Here is a 15,995-nt window from a genome sequence, read left to right on the forward strand (position 1 = left end):
CTGGGGGCTGCGGGCGGTTACCTATATAAGCGGGACTACCCTTCTCACTCTGTTCCTTTTCCACGAGCTACGGTACAGCTACGTCTACCTCAGCGAGTCTCCGGTAGCAAGATTCGCGCGAGCGCGTGGTACACTGCGCCAGTCAATACCTCCACTTGCTCTCTCGGTTCACCTAGCCGGTATCGCCAGTGAGTTGACAAGAGAAAAAAAGGGCGCGGGGAATTCGGCAGGAGGGCACCAAGAAAGAATCCAGTCCCCATCCAGCATCGGATACTCGTCCAAACTGACCTGGCAAGATTCTCCTTTCTTTTTTTTTTTCTTTGTACCGTTTTCTTTCTTTTTATTTTCTTTCCTCTTATGTACTTTCTTCTTGAACCCGCATCAGATTAGAGACTCTTTGACGAGTGATTCTAAACCAGAATCTCCTTAACTCGACACCTCGTTGCTCGAGGTTTCATTACGTTCGATGACGTATCGTGTTTTGATAGGAGTCGAACCGATATTCGCTAAAATCCTTAGGGGTTTTGTTGTATTATTTGGAAATGGAGATGTAATAGGGCGAGAAAAGAATATGTACGTATTACCTAAAAATGATCTGAAGATGGAAACACCTTTTTCGTTTTCAAAATTGTGGAATTAAAAGTTCCGTAATAAATGATCCGGCTATAAATGAATCTAGTTACTTCCATTACTTTCTAGATTAATGCTTGAAATTAGATGTTATAAACAATTTATGGAAGGAATTAGATTTGACGATGATTGACATCGATTATTACATCTGTCGTTCGAACTGATACAAAAAATGGCGGGAAGGAATCGGAAGGGTGGGAATGAAAAGTCGAGATGGACAACCTATCGGAGAACAACAGTTAAATTATTTGTCAATTGAGTGAAATCGCGCGACGAATTTCTGAAACGCCTCAAAATCGACGCCGTAAAATTAAATCGTTACCATTATTGAGCTTTTAAAGGAAAGTTAATAGTAGAATGGTGTGTATCTACGTTATGGTGGCTATACTTTCTGGAGTTACGTTCAAGATTTTAGTAACGCGAGATACAAGTGGCAGGTACTTTCTATCATTTCGTTAAGTTTCATCCTTTCTTTGAAGGTACTTAGAGACATAAAAGCAGGCCTGTATTTCGAGTGAAAAGTTGTCGTGGCAATTTGTCTTACTATTTTCTTACCGTGCAACCTGGACTATATCTTAACCCCCGCCCACTTCCCTGGCTGCTGAGCTATTTTCCTCGGGTGGAAGTGCACGGACACTTCCCGTGAGAGTAGAAACCAGGAAGACAACGTCGCGCAGACATCTCTATAAAATAGATCGCATCACCGGGAAATACAAAGGGGGAGATGTTACTAAACCAACTCGAAGAGGTCGCTACTTTATACATATTTGTTAAATATTGCCTTCTTTCCGGCTGTCTTGCTACGTTAACCGCTATTTGCTACAGCGGAATCTCGGGATTACGATATTACTTGATTAATATTTCTTTTTGATATTTATTTAACTTTGCCCTCACAATGAAGAAATAAGGCCTGGTTTACAATAACCATAGTACAATATATGCTTGCTTATTTACCCATCTCATCTTTCATACTCTTTACATTTACACCAACACTTTTGAATAAGAGATTGAAGTTATAACAAAGAACTATAATATTGTACAATTCTATATCTATTCATTTTTCTCTATGAAATGTTAATGAAATTTTTTATCTTTTTTTTTATCTTTAGAGAAGTTTAAAGAGATTTAGATATTAAAATTGTGAAATTCTGTATGTATTATTGACTAACTTGGTTTAAAATTGCTTTTAATATTTGAGATGGTTCGATTCCTCACTTCGATGTTAGATCTCGCTTCTCTTAGGAATTTATTGTACCAAAGGGCCAATTCGTCTCCCCGGTTCGGAGATGTGTGTCCTGCAGAACGATGTATATTCCTCGCGGCTCATATGTTTAGTATACTACGAAACAGACTCAAATGTCTCCTCAGAGACTACTTCATCGCGGAATGTAGTAACTAAACACGCATCTTCGACACGATCACACAGTATAAGTAAGATTCTCTTTATAATTAACAGCATTTGTGCCTTTATTAGATATATCAGTAATTTAATTCCAACTCAGCTGATTAGTCATCGATTTTTTAAATCTATTAATCTAAGTATAGATTTCAAGGTAATTATGTAAATTTTCACAATATAGTCTCTTCGTTCATTTCTTTTCTTTTTTTTTTTATATTTTCGGAAGTAGGAAATAGGTGTACAGGGTTTAAGATCTTTCATAGAAAATATGAAATTTAAGTCGCAAACTAATTTATTGTATCACATTGGATCTGTAATATAACAAATTGTGGGTGAAAAATAAGTTTATTAGTTTAGAATACCTTATTCCTGAATATCTATGGAAAGCCGTGTCACAACCTTTAACAAGAGTATATTTAATTCCTACTGCCCATTACATCTATGTGTACGTACAGTACAGTAACAAGAATATTTCAATGCGTGGTCAAAAAATAAGGAACTTAAGGAACTTTGTACACATACTTTCCAATTTGATAATTACAAACGTATTAAAATAAATAATAAGATAAATAATAAGATACTTTCCAATTTGATAATTACAAACGTATTAAAATAAATAATAAGATATATGTATGTTTGACTGCGCATATAAGTTACTTGTTTCGGTACTGTAAGCACATGCAATAGCATTTAAATACTATCTATAACTATCGAATGTATTAAAACTTATGGTGTGGGAGCAATACGCGGTATTCCATTATGTGCCATAAAAACAAGCAAGTGTATGTAAGCATCAACAGATGTATTGATGTGAGAATACCCCTTTACTCTCACTTAAGATGCACGTAATGCCATTTATCGACTGAAATCAAATAGCAAAATATTTTAATAGCAATCATTTAATATCAATGTATACAATACATATAACAATCAACAACACATATAGAGAATAAGTAAATAACGAAACTTTTTTAGAATTAATATCTTGAATGTGTTTATAATTTATGTTGTAGTAGTTCAATGAAGTAAAATTTATTAACTGTAAATAAATCAAGGCTGCGTGTTATTTGAAGTTAATTAAATAATTGACACAAACAAACGAATATTTGTAACTTACCAATCGGATCTATTGCTTGAGCCTCCAATGTTTCTGGAGCCTTCTCTAGTATTTCTTCTGCAGCCTCTGGAGTTATTTTGAAGGGACTGTCTATCACGGTTGTATTAGTGCTGTGCAAATTGTTTTTATTTGTGTAATTTAATGTCTGAAATGAATATTTTTGTTCGAATAAAATATTTGGGGAATTTACAAACCATACAATTCCTCCTGCAGGAGCTTCTCGTTTAATGAGATTCTGCCAATGTTGATTTACTTCATCTATTATATGCAAAGCAAAGTCTCTTGGTTTTGCCTCCCCATTAAATGCAAATTGATTCTCTGGTTTACCATCTGGTATCTTATAAATCTTGAACCATTCAATTGTAGCTTTCATTAGACCAGGATAAAGCTTTTCGATATCAGATACATCTGTAAAAAATACCATAAATTGCTAAATAAATCAGAGTATGATTAATCTAATCATCAGCTGTAGAATCTTAATCTTACCATTCATTTGATCTGCCAAGGGGTCATTGACATCGATAACAATAATCTTCCAATCAGTTTCACCTAAAATTAGTAAAAATAAGATAACATATCTGAAAAAATAATTCTTAATTATTTATTCAATATTACACACCTTCATCAATGAGAGCAACACAACCCAAAATTTTTACCTTCAAGATCTCTCCTCTTTTGGCAATCTAATGACAAGAAGCATTTTATTAAGTGCAAAGTAAAATTTCTCATTAATTGACTTTTGAGAAGAATTCCTTACCCTATATCCTATTTCAAGGACATCAATGGGATCATTATCTCCTTTACACTCAGTAGCTTTATCCATGACGTCTGGATTTTCCCATGTCTGTTTAAAAAGCATTATTTCTTGTGACTACTTTATATTGCAAAATGCCTTACAAATTTATTTATCAAAATATTTAAATAAAAGAGAAAAGTTAATAGAGAGTATATATAAAACTAAATAGAGAAAAATTGAGCATTGTACAATAACCACTACAGATAATATGGTCTTGAACCCAGACTAAGAGTTTACATAAGCTATGATAAGACATTGTTCACACACTTGAGTGAATGTGCATGGATAGAAAAATGTATATATGTCTACACCACGCAATCATCATTCATTTTACTTCAGATTAGAGCTAATAAAATTGATGATATCATTTTATAACCATTAGAGAATGTCACAGAAGGGGAAATGCATCATCTTTATCATATTGTAATTACAAATCTCTTTGTACTCTAATTCCTCATATTGATAACCTAATACTTTGATAATAGTTTCATCAGAGGATTAAACTACCTGTGGTAAAGCCCCATAGTTCCATATGTATCCATGATGAGGAAAACAGTTGGCAACGTATCTCAATTTGCTCTTTTTAACATCTTGCTTGATAGGATTTAATGCTTCTTTAAGATTGATCTCCATCTTTGCATTTGTCCATCTTGGTATCTCAACAACCATATTCACTATTTTATTAGCTTCATCAGCATAAAGTGGAATGTCATGCATGGGTGAAATTGGGCCAGTATCATTTCCTATAATACATATAGCACATAACTTGTATATAGAAATATATTTCTTCATAAATCTGATTTTCTTTTTACAAGAGCAAGTATTCAAAAAAATACTGTAAAAAAAAATTAAAGTTTAGAAACAAGGATCTGATATATATAAATAAAATGCGCTAGGGAGTATTGGGGGAATTTAAACTGATATTAAAAGATGATAGACTTGATTTTCCAATTTTAACAGAGGAATTACGTCATACGTAATAACGTAATAAATAAAAATCATAGACAAGCGTACAATTTTTTGCGCAACACGTATTAAAAAAATGAAGACGAACGCGCAAACCTCAAACTTGAGGTACCTTCAAACGGATCACCTTCAAACGGATCACCTTCAATAATAAGAACTATAAACATATGCGACAAATAGGAAACCGAATATTTTTCTCTCACTGAAAGCATCCGATCCTTTCACCAAAGCTAAATATCACGTTCATATTACGCGGAACTCGTTCCTATTGAAATGACGAAACTCCTACTCTAAGAATGTAAATACGTTCAGAAAAACATTGGTTTTTTCATACATTAAGATGAAAAAAATGCGTACGAAAAAGTAACATGTTATGTACACACGTTCGAAGAAACGTGTTCCACACTCAGTGTGTTAAAATATGCAGTTTCAATATTCAAGTTGAAAATGATACAAAATATAAGAGTCATGTTATGAAGAACACGAGGTCGTACGATGATATGTTCAAAAATTTTAGTGAAGTATCCGATGACGACATATTAACGGTCGTTGAGACAGTCGAAAGATCACGGTTTAGCTTTAAGGTTATGTTATTCCATACTTACTGAAATATATTCTGTAATCAGTGCTGTTCGGTGCACCCCTTTCGACCGTGGTGTATGACATTTTCCTTACGTATTTTTCAAACAGAGAACACAGTCGTGACTTACTAACAGTACCGGTCACTGCTAATCTGAGCGAAGTAGCAAGTTTATTTAAACTGCGGCAACGTAACACGTGCGACGTTATCAACGACATCCTGACATCTAACGTCTATATTACGTAGCAGGATTTCTTTTGTGATAAAGTTCTGCTAATCTATTATCACTAAAATATTTTTTTTACCTCGAAGACAATGGAATGGTAGCGATCAATTTCAATAGAAGTTTTACAATATCGTGGTATATTTTTTACTTATATATCACTCTAAATTGATATTAATATCGACTACAATAGATGTGAAATTTCAATCTGTGATCTTTCAAACGGCGAATCAGATATAATGATAATCGGTAGTGAATAGTATCAATGAATTTTTCGTGGTCACAGTCCATAGATAATCTCTAATGCATTAAACGTAAAATACTTATTGTTATAGATAGCTGTACAAACGCACCTAGTCCAATGATATTTTGATTATCCCGCCCCTTAATCATCTATTTAAATGTAGTTTTAATTCCTACTACTATCACCAGTGTCAGAATCTTATTCTACGCTCAGTCGGTAACATTGAAAATGACAAAAAAAAGGTCGGTTGCGGGTGATCGTAATACAGAAAAATATGTTACCGCAGCCTCGTCTGTACATTTTTGTATCTATAAACATACATGTCTTACATACGTGTCTACATTCTCTATTATTGCGAAAGCTACTTAGTGATTTATCAACTATGACAGTGTTTTCCTATGAACATTGAAACGTTCAAGGCGATACAAAAGTAATGCACGTCACGTACACATGTATCTACATGCATTAACATACGAACAGATTTAACAGTATAAACTTTTTTATTTATCATCATAGTTTGGGAATTAAAGTGTTTTGTAAGTATGTGTAATCTCTCACTATACCTTTACCTCAATGGAAAGTTCTCTTACATCTAATTAAAAATGCAGAAAGGGAATATTTAACTGCAAAGTGATAAAAACTTTGAGGCTGCACGTGATTGCCTGAATATACAGAGAGATTTTAACGAATAAAAAATAGTTTTGGAAGATGGGAGACTTATCTTGTCTTTTATGCGCTCCCTGTGTCCGAACTTCCAGAAGCTCTCTATCTTATGAAGTATTTTAGATTATTCCGAAATTTGGTATGTACATACATAAGAAGTATACGTTCTACGTGGAATATTTAATCAGGCTCTTGATATATCAGAAAGAAAATTTATAGAAACTTTGCAAAAGTTGATTTATTATTACCAAAATTAATAGAAATTTAATTAATGTTCATTTATCACCTTTGTTAGGTAGCGTAACACTCTACCTGGACCTGGTCTTCGGATACTTACTGCGTACCCTCAATAGTCTCAAGTCGCGAGAATTGATTGTAATTTCAACAAATAAATAAAAAAAAAAAAGTAGTCTCAAGTACCCTCCATAAATCTCAGGAATTTCCTAGTCGAGGTTCTTCAAACCGAACAAACATCTATTTTCCGAATCATTTCTAAAGACCATTGTCTACTACGGCTTGACAAGGGAAAGTTAGTTTTTCTAACGTACGATGCAACTTTCCTCCTACTAACCACTTTCTATCGAGGGCGGCTAAGACCCTTCCTAGTCCACCGACCTTCGTTTAACCAATTAACAACGAAGCCTATTTCCCTCACTCTCTTAGCCAAAATCGTCACCAACAAATCCGATGGTACCGTGCGCTAGACACATACGCACCAGCGTAACTATCTTCTTTACAAGTTGTTAGAATAAACGGGATTTATAACTTACTATACAGTGTTACATTCATTTTGTGTTACACCGAAGTTGTTGGATTGTGAAAACATATAATAACCTGTTAGTGGCAGCGTTATCTTCAATTTAACTACCCCTATTGTAATATCGTAGAATAGATTTGAATTAGAGATCGGTTGAAAATAGAAAAAAAACCGTGTACGTCGTCCTTCTGTGGTTTCGTTTACATTTAAGAGCGCCTATGTGACTAAAGTCACCTAGTTCTTACAGAGATATGAGAAAAACAAGAAACAACGTTAGAGCAGAAGGACGGTTTCGTGTTTCAAGGGCGGACGACCGAGAGGTCAGAGTATGCGAGTCGAAAAGCGAGTGTGTTGCGAGAGTCAGAGCTAATTGAGTCGTTGAAGAGTAGAGTCGTTAGAGGTTTCGAGTTGTCGAAGAGTAGAGTCGTTAGAGGTTTCGAGTCGTCGAAGAGTAGAGTCGTGAGAATTGATAGAGTTGTTAGAGAGAGAGAGTGTGTGTGTTAGATTCGTTGTGACGAGAGTGATCAAATAACTGTAAAGTTATTTGATATAGATACGAGTATTGCATTTAGTTCCGTTAAATAAATATCGTTCTCTGTCCAATTTATATCTGTATATTCAGTTTAATATTAATAAATTGTAAGTAATCGGAAAAAAATTTCTATCCTTATTTTTCGATATTACACTATTATCCCAAAAGAAATAAGGGATCGAACGATTCGCGGCGTCGATTAGCAAATCGTAACGGGAATTTACGACTCCCGTTGGCGCGCTTCTTCGAGATCGTGTCTCCCCGCGAACGTGCGAAAACAACCTTTACGTATCTAAGTTGTGCAGATTTGACGTGCGTAAGAAATTAGTGTCGTTTCAAAGTTACATCACATGCATTTCAAGGCTATAATTCTTGACGTACAAAGCAATATAAATTTGAGCTGTCTCTTATCTCCACAATAAGAAAATCTAACTTTACTTTTCGTATACGAAAAATGATATTTATATAACATTAATAATCGTATTATTGCATTATCGCTTGGAGAATGAAGTCAAGGTACGATGTGACCCTAGTGTAAACGCCAGGATATCCAGCTGCGGCGCACTTAAAGCCATAAGACACAACACCTATTTGATAGAAGGTGAATTTCTTTGGTAGCATCAGTGGTCCCCCGCTGTCACCCTGAAACGGTCGTTACATTTTTAATCAAGGTTACTGAAATATTTCAATCGAAATATATTGAAATTATACTTATATACAGTAATAATCTATTATTAATTTATGTATTGAAATATTCCAATTTTTAATGTATATGTTATATGTATTTTGAAAAAAACTAAGATTAGAAGGAATTAGATTAAATACCATAATGACGTGTGAGAAATGGGCAAAACTATTAAATTGTGTTTATCTATTATTCTTAATGTTTAAGACGTCAATTTGATGTTGATTCGAATAGACGTGTTTTCAGACATTGTATAATTTATGGTAAAGCTGTTATTTAATTACTTGACAAGCATCCTTTCCGCCCTGAGTGTATCCGGCGCATAATACGTTATCAGTGACATGTGCAGTAGCAAATCTGGCATAAGAGTTCTTGCATTCGGTGTTGCTAACCACTGGCACTTGTACTTCCATTAAATCATCACTACCGGGTCCATCTGCAAAGAAAATGAGAAAGGTATTTAAGACGGGAACTGTTTCATTTTATTGGAGAATTGGTATCACTTACGATGTCCTACTGATCCCCATCCAGCAATGAAGGGGTAATAGCGCTCGAAGTTGTTATTTCGAAGGTTATCCTCTACGGGAAGACAAATGGGATATACGTACTCTGAAAAATAAGGCAATAAGTGATAGTGAGCGAAACGAATGAGGAAAAGTATAAGAAAGAATTCAACATATTTTATGCTAATAAATATAGGCAACTTAACAATATTTGAAGACTTACCTGAAAATTGCACCTGCTCCACCAATTTAAGAATGGCGATATCATGTTTGGTTACCCCGGAAATATAATCAGGATGTATTATTTTAGATTCGATTTCTATTTGAACAGGATGCGCTCCGTCGTCATTTCGTACTAGATTTAAGTCACCGATACGAACCACGTACAATTCATTGATTTCTGCACAATGTGCTGCGGTTAAAACATGCCTAGACGATATCAGGGAACCTCCGCACTTCCATAGTGGTTCAAGAACTGGGTTTCTGGGATAATGAAAACCTAATGCAGCGATCCATGGCCAAGCGCCTAAAATGCAATAGTCATAGTTGTGAATATACATAATTTTTTCTCACATAATGAGGAACAACTATTATTACCTATTCGATATTCGATCATACAGCAGACGATAAGTACATACGTACCAATACTCTCAAATAGAGATTTGATAAAGACAGAAATTAAATTTTTATTCCAGTGGAATACAAGTTATTAAATAATTCTATATAATTTCTATTTGAACTATACTGAACTATAAAGTTCAAACCTGTAATTTCTGCCCTAACAGTTTTTGATCTCTATCCATATTATTACTCCTATATCAATTTTTTATTTCAAGCAAAAAGATATTCTTCCTAGCATGAAATAAAAGAAAGAAATAATTCAAGTTAATAAGTAGAGTTACTACCGATAAAATCATAGCATTATTATTCAGTCTAATTGAAATGTACATTGATGTGCTGTTTAGTGTCTTCAAAGTTCATGCTTCGTAACAAATCGCTTATTATTAATTGGAAAAAAAGACGTAAAACGTACCAAGTTCAGCTGGTTTACCACCGACCACCCTGGTATGAGAGACATTGCTAAAACCACATTGTGGTGGACGCAAAGGCCCATACTCGTTTTCTACCAAAATTCCTCTGTCCCCCCTGCTTTGTTCGTTCGGACAACAAACGATCGGATTATTATTCTCGTATTTGCACACTGATCGCCTCAGAAAATCGGCAGCTGCTTGGCCCTGTGCCTGCAGCATTTCCAGCAGTGGTTTACATACTCTGATGCCAAGACACTTGCCTGTTTGATTGTTCGGCGTGGTACATTCTGGATCAAACAATTTTAAAATGATACATTTATAAAAAAAGAAATTATTATAACTAAGAAATTGACAATAGAGTGACGAGTTAATTCGTCTTTTCTGATTAACTTGTCAAATAAAATTTGTAATAATAATGTGTATATATATATATTTTACATAATATTAACCGTTACTGTTGATATTTCGTTCACGTCGTATACAATTGGATTACGTGTTTCTCCTAGAATTAACAATATAGTTACATTGCGGATACTTCATTCGTCTTCGTAAGTTTAGCACGACATAGTTATTAGCACGATGACAATACAAAAATAGAAAATATGAAATCATCATATAGCATATAGCAAATCGGCATATAAGCATGTAGTACATTTTTGGAATATCTTTGAATTATATTTAACTTCATTAGATATTAAATAAAAGGCTTCGAGGATTATACAAATGTGAATTTCTGCATAATGTTCTCTTGTGTCGTTACTTTTACATGCACGTTAAATCTTAAAACCTCGGAATAACATAATCATAAACATTCTTGCCACGCTCAAAACGCTTATGTTAATTCTCATGAAGTAATGTTATCATCGGATGGTTTCTCAGAACCTACAGCGAAGGATACGTATTTGCCTTTGTGTAAACTTCGTTGCGCAATTTCCTGTGCAAGATACAGGCTACATTCCCGAACGAATTTGAAATTAGCAATATTGAAGCGCGGTACTCGGAAAGACGAATGTACATGGATAATTGTATGCACTAATCAACGATACGGTTATAATTGCATGCTTGATAGAAAAATATCATCGTAAAATTGATATGATTTCATGGAAACGCGTCTAACTTGGTATCTCGAAAGTATCTTAAGCAAACTAATTAGCGTGCCTGTTATGTCTTTTAAAATGTAAATTAACATGTAACAAAGAAACCTTCATCAATTTGATTCGCTTCAAACTGCGCAAATAAGTAGTATAAATAATATTTGTGATAGATTTGGCATCAATTCCATGTTTCCTTTAATATTTGCCTTTAAAAAGTCCAATTCGTTTCACGATTATACAAATTACTAAAAAAATGTCCAAATTAGTAATTTATTTATTTTGCATTAATCGTGACATGTTAGTTGCATTATGTTATATGTAAACTACCACAGAGGAAAAATGATAATCTTTCAGTTATTAGTTTTCTGATTTTAATGTCATTTTATGAGTACTTTAACACGAGGTACTTGTAAATGAAAACAACCAATTAGGTCTAAGAACATAAGCCTGTTACCAAGACTCTTATTAAATTGAACAAGCTTTTCAAAAATCGAACGTGTATATTAACGCGAACTTATTATTTCACTGATTTGACTGATTTGACTGATTTGACTGACATCCGAAATTGGTGAGATCATATGAAATTTTGCTTTTCGCGGTTCGGTGTATAAGAACGCGTCACCGATTGCTCAACTTTCGATATAAAAAGCGGATCAAGTCTACAGGATTATCCTACAGACACGCATTAATTCGTAAGAGTTAGTCATCATCTGGATAATAATTATCTGAAGAAACTTTCAACGTGAAAATATAAAATTTTCATTGATTACATATTGCGTTCGCCATAATTGAAAAAATGGTAAACCTTCGATCTCATCTTTCTAATACACATTTTCTTTACCTCGTGATAAATAAATTCTTGGAAATTTAGGAAAATTTTCAGTGATCATTTTAAGGAATTTGACAAATTTCCAACGAGACTATGTGACACCGTTAGGTAAAAGTGATTCAAATGTAGTAGCGATATTAAACGAGAAATCTATAAAGGTGTCATTAGAAATTCTAAGAATGTCTCTGCATCTTTATCTTAGGTATTACGCCAATAGTTTTCATTACCGTGATGTAATATTTATCATGCTTATTTTGTACGTAAAACGAATCATTGGAATATTCCCGAAGCTAACGAAGCATTTCCCAAAAGTTAAACCGAAGAAATTAACGCGAATAGTTAAGTGAAATTTTTCCATTAACTTCCTGACCAACCGGCAAATAAAAAATCATAAAAATTGTTTCAATGTGTTGAGGTCACGCATAACTTCTTTTTTCATTGACGATTACCAAACAGGTAAAATTTCGAAATTGTACGAAGGCCAGGTGACCAGATCGTATTGGAATTTGAAGTGCATGGAAAAAGACAACTCGAAGTACAAACCTTGAGCTGACGCCACGTGAACTAATGGATGCAGAAAAGCAATTAACGCCAAACATCCGAACAGCATCTTGGAGCCCGTCATTGTTCTGAAATAAAAGAAGTGACGAATTAAAAAGACGCAGGACTAATAATAATAAAGGAAACTTAGTTCGTATTATAAATTGAATTTACATCAGAAAAGAAGCACGATCAAGCGAAACAGATCGTAGAAATGACAAATATCATCGATATACGTTTCAGTGTAACTTCACTTTTGAAAATTATTTAGTTTAATACGATCGTATTCATCGCTCTGAAACTTTCATTTGTGCAAATTACTAAAAAGCAGCATAGTACTCTTAGTAAAATTAACGTTGATTTTTGTTGAGTTTGTAAGATGACTACAAGGAACTTAGAGAGGAAGTACAAATAGGGAAATCAATAATTTCAGATGACTTTTAATAGAAAAATCTGGATACTTGTAAATATCAAAACACGTTTCTATACGTACACAAGAAGATTCAGAGATTTATATCAAAATTCTCTACATAACTTCGAATCTTATTATGTTTCGATTCCTACTTACCAGACTAGTCCTGGAAAAAAGATACGATTGTACTGACTTCCAAGTACCTATTTATACCATCACCTTGTCCTTTCACTTACAATTGTATATTATACGGTATATTTAGTTGCACACTATAAGCCGATAAACCCAGTACTAAAATTTATAAAATAAAACTAACGTGCTAACAGAAATAAAAACTTAACACATCACATAAAAGTTACTTGCACGATAAAAACTGCTTGCTCGTGTGGCACGTGCAACTTTAATTGAACTTAAAAGTAATTGATCTGTAGGCACGAAATTATCAGAAACCAATCACGGTAAATCTTACGAACATTCTACTTACACACTTGATGGCTAACTGAGAGATGCCAGTCAACGATGCTCACTTTTACGAATATTTTGTAACGCTTCGACAATGATACTTCACGCTGACGCTATCATACGCTAATAGTATGTGGTACCTCCTTGTATATAGTATTTACGCACTCGAGAGAGATTCTCATTTCGTTATCCCTTCTTCGGCATTCAACCTTCTCTTTATTATATCCCTACCATGGATGCTCCGTATTTTCTTACGAATATTTCGATGGAATTTCCTTTGTTGCCACATTCGGGGAATCGAGGATATCTTACGATGCCATTAATCAAAACATTCTTAGTTATAGTTCACGATAATCAGATTATTTATATCATAAATTGAAAAGCCTGTGCCGCATAACACGTTATTTTAGACGCATTTGCATAGCTAGTTTTCAGAAAGCTGGGGATATACGAATCATTAAAAACGTAAAGGAATATTTCGTTGCCATTCTGGGAATCTTTATATTCCATATAAACGTAATAGATCTTTAATATATTCTGTACATCATCAATATAAGTTTTAATCATGCTGTTTGAATTTAAATCTTCTTACTTTTCTATTTTTGTGCTGCGTCTTTTTAATTTCTCTATCTTTCTGTGTTTTCGGAAAAATTACTTGAAAGGTTAAGAATTGCTTGCCTTATTTTATTTTCGATTAGTTAGGATTTGATTATTCCAGGTAAGGTTTATTATTTATAACAGGTTTTATCACTTGTTTATTATTTAGGAGTTTGTTATTTTAGGATTAGTACCTTTTAGGATTTCTTATCCTTCGAGTTTCTCTTTCAGATATCTAGGTCTATTTCAAGATGTTTTACTACATTAGGATTATTTATTCGATTAAGATAATTTCAGAGTTTCACAATGTACAAAGAAATAATCGCGTGAAATTTAAATTTATGCTTTAAACGTATTAAACACGCGGTAATTTCAATGTCCATAACCTCGAACGTGTTCTGATTAGTTGTGTCATTGTCTGTGACATTGAAATCACAAAAATCCATTGCAAGTGTGCTGTCATGCAATGTGGATGTAATTGGGTTTTTTGGGTATTTCCTGTATCATCTGATTTGTACAGTACTATTTTAACGCAAGGACAGGAAACTTATTATATATTTCCCGTCCATTATTTGAATCGTTGTGAAGTGTAACGAATTATATTCGATTCGAGGAGATGTTAATGAATTACCCATTTCATATGTAATTACATGGAAATAAAAATCATTGCAAAAATAATTGATCTAATGACAACGGAATTTCCAATATTTTTTTGTTTCGTCACGTCTTTTTCATAATATATCTTTTATAGGTACGTGATTTATTAATCGTTCGAATGGAAATAATTATTCGTATAATATTCAAATGATTCTAGCCATAAAATAAATTAAAACGATACCTGTCAATGATATGCAATCTGCGTATGACGTCAACCTCGATCTATGCTTATACAAGAAATTTTATCAATCAATGACTAGATATACAATAATCAAATATTATACAATTTCCTGAAAACCTTTAGGTGTTAATATTAAGGTGTTAATATCTTTAATATTTGCAAGTTATTGTTTAGCGCTAATTAGTTGGAATGTAACAAGTGGTGTACCAGAATTGAGATAATTAAGCCACACGAACAATCTTATTTAGATCTTTTTAATTTTTTAATTCTCTTTTGCTCTAATACTTCGTAAAATTAATCTTCATTAGCTACTACACTTCATAGAATAACAAGAGATAATTTTTCTTATATAACGTTTCATTCATAAAATCTATCATTAAAGTATATCTTCATAAAAATATCATTCCATACTAACGGTATATTTGGTGTCATACAAGACAACAGTTACCAGTGATGACATATGTGACTTTATAAAGATATCTCGTTTTATTATATATTAAAAGAATGAGTACTTGCTGCTATATTTCAGATGAAAAAAGGAGACAATGATTTTACAGTAAAATCGTTCGTTTACAACTGATTCATTTACATTTCATGATAATACTGTGCATTCTGAATATGCTATGATTTGGTTTAAAATAATAAATAGTCCGTTCTTGCATACTATTGCTCCAGCTTTACTTGTATTCTCGATATTGGTATAAATAGAAAGACAATTAATGTCGTTCGAGTCTATTTTCGGATCATTTATATTACGTTTAATCCATATAGTTATTATATGAGACATAGTATCGTAAAATTTGGAAGAATAAAACGTTCGTACAGGAAGTACATTTTATGGAAAATTTAATAAATCTGTGTGTACACCTAAAATACGAATTAATGATGACTGATTGTTCATAAGTTTATATACGTTATTTAAAGTCATTCAAAGATATCAATTCTGCTTCCTTTTTTATCACAGGAATAGTTTCTCATTTATATGTGTTCAAAAATACATATAACCGCGCAATAAATGAAGTATATGTCACCTACAACGAAAAAGAGTTTTCCTATACTTAATATTTCCTTTATATACCTATGAAAGTCTATTCTTC

The 15,995-nt window shown here is 33.3% G+C and overlaps 2 protein-coding genes across 6 annotated transcripts; both read right to left on the reverse strand.

The window, feature by feature from the left end:
- Positions 1–2,303: 2,303 nt before the first annotated feature.
- Positions 2,304–5,721, reverse strand: Nurf-38 (Inorganic pyrophosphatase Nurf-38). 3 transcript variants are annotated; one of them, XM_033344635.2, is made up of 8 exons: positions 5,514–5,721; positions 4,450–4,685; positions 3,904–3,990; positions 3,766–3,829; positions 3,633–3,695; positions 3,341–3,554; positions 3,147–3,256; positions 2,304–2,891 (listed from the first exon to the last, which is right to left on the reverse strand). In XM_033344635.2, the coding sequence occupies exons 1-8, from the start codon at positions 5,704–5,706 to the stop codon at positions 2,860–2,862; spliced, it is 999 nt and encodes a 332-aa protein (XP_033200526.1). In that variant the 5' UTR covers positions 5,707–5,721; the 3' UTR covers positions 2,304–2,859. The 3 variants fall into 3 exon arrangements, with proteins under 3 accessions (XP_033200526.1, XP_076476847.1, XP_076476846.1); XM_076620732.1 differs by lacking the exons at positions 2,304–2,891; positions 5,514–5,721 and adding exons at positions 2,926–3,068; positions 5,021–5,171; XM_076620731.1 differs by lacking the exon at positions 2,304–2,891 and adding an exon at positions 2,927–3,068.
- Positions 5,722–8,240: 2,519 nt separating this feature from the next.
- On the reverse strand, positions 8,241–13,644 carry LOC117162728 (venom serine protease Bi-VSP). Of its 3 annotated transcripts, XM_076620730.1 has the most exons (8): positions 13,486–13,612; positions 13,158–13,292; positions 12,593–12,678; positions 10,129–10,413; positions 9,319–9,621; positions 9,100–9,201; positions 8,877–9,028; positions 8,241–8,549 (listed from the first exon to the last, which is right to left on the reverse strand). In XM_076620730.1, exons 3-8 carry the CDS (start codon positions 12,672–12,674, stop codon positions 8,391–8,393), a joined length of 1,083 nt encoding a protein of 360 aa, XP_076476845.1. In that variant the 5' UTR covers positions 12,675–12,678; positions 13,158–13,292; positions 13,486–13,612; the 3' UTR covers positions 8,241–8,390. The 3 variants fall into 3 exon arrangements, with proteins under 3 accessions (XP_076476845.1, XP_033200531.2, XP_033200530.2); XM_033344640.2 differs by lacking the exon at positions 13,158–13,292 and having other exon boundaries at positions 13,486–13,644; XM_033344639.2 differs by lacking the exon at positions 13,486–13,612 and having other exon boundaries at positions 13,158–13,479.
- Between the last annotated feature and the right edge of the window lie 2,351 nt (positions 13,645–15,995).

Source organism: Bombus vancouverensis, chromosome 8, assembly GCF_051014615.1.
Source record: "Bombus vancouverensis nearcticus chromosome 8, iyBomVanc1_principal, whole genome shotgun sequence".
Taxonomy (NCBI): Eukaryota; Metazoa; Arthropoda; class Insecta; order Hymenoptera; family Apidae; genus Bombus; species Bombus vancouverensis.

Excerpts from the sequence above, each read along its gene's own strand:
- Nurf-38 (XM_076620731.1), bottom strand. The coding sequence starts at position 5,706 with ATGTCGTTGATAACGTCGCACGTGTTACGTTGCCGCAGTTTAAATAAA. Across the intron at positions 3,257-3,340 it reads CCTGCAGGAGGAATTGTATG|CACTAATACAACCGTGATAG; the intron begins GTTTGTAAATTC and ends CAATTTGCACAG. Across the intron at positions 3,069-3,146 it reads TCAAGCAATAGATCCGATTG|TTAATAAATTTTACTTCATT; the intron begins GTAAGTTACAAA and ends ATTTATTTACAG.
- LOC117162728 (XM_033344640.2), bottom strand. The coding sequence starts at position 12,674 with ATGACGGGCTCCAAGATGCTGTTCGGATGTTTGGCGTTAATTGCTTTT. Across the intron at positions 10,414-12,592 it reads TCACGTGGCGTCAGCTCAAG|AATGTACCACGCCGAACAAT; the intron begins GTTTGTACTTCG and ends TGTTTGATCCAG. Across the intron at positions 9,622-10,128 it reads TGGTAAACCAGCTGAACTTG|GCGCTTGGCCATGGATCGCT; the intron begins GTACGTTTTACG and ends ATTGCATTTTAG.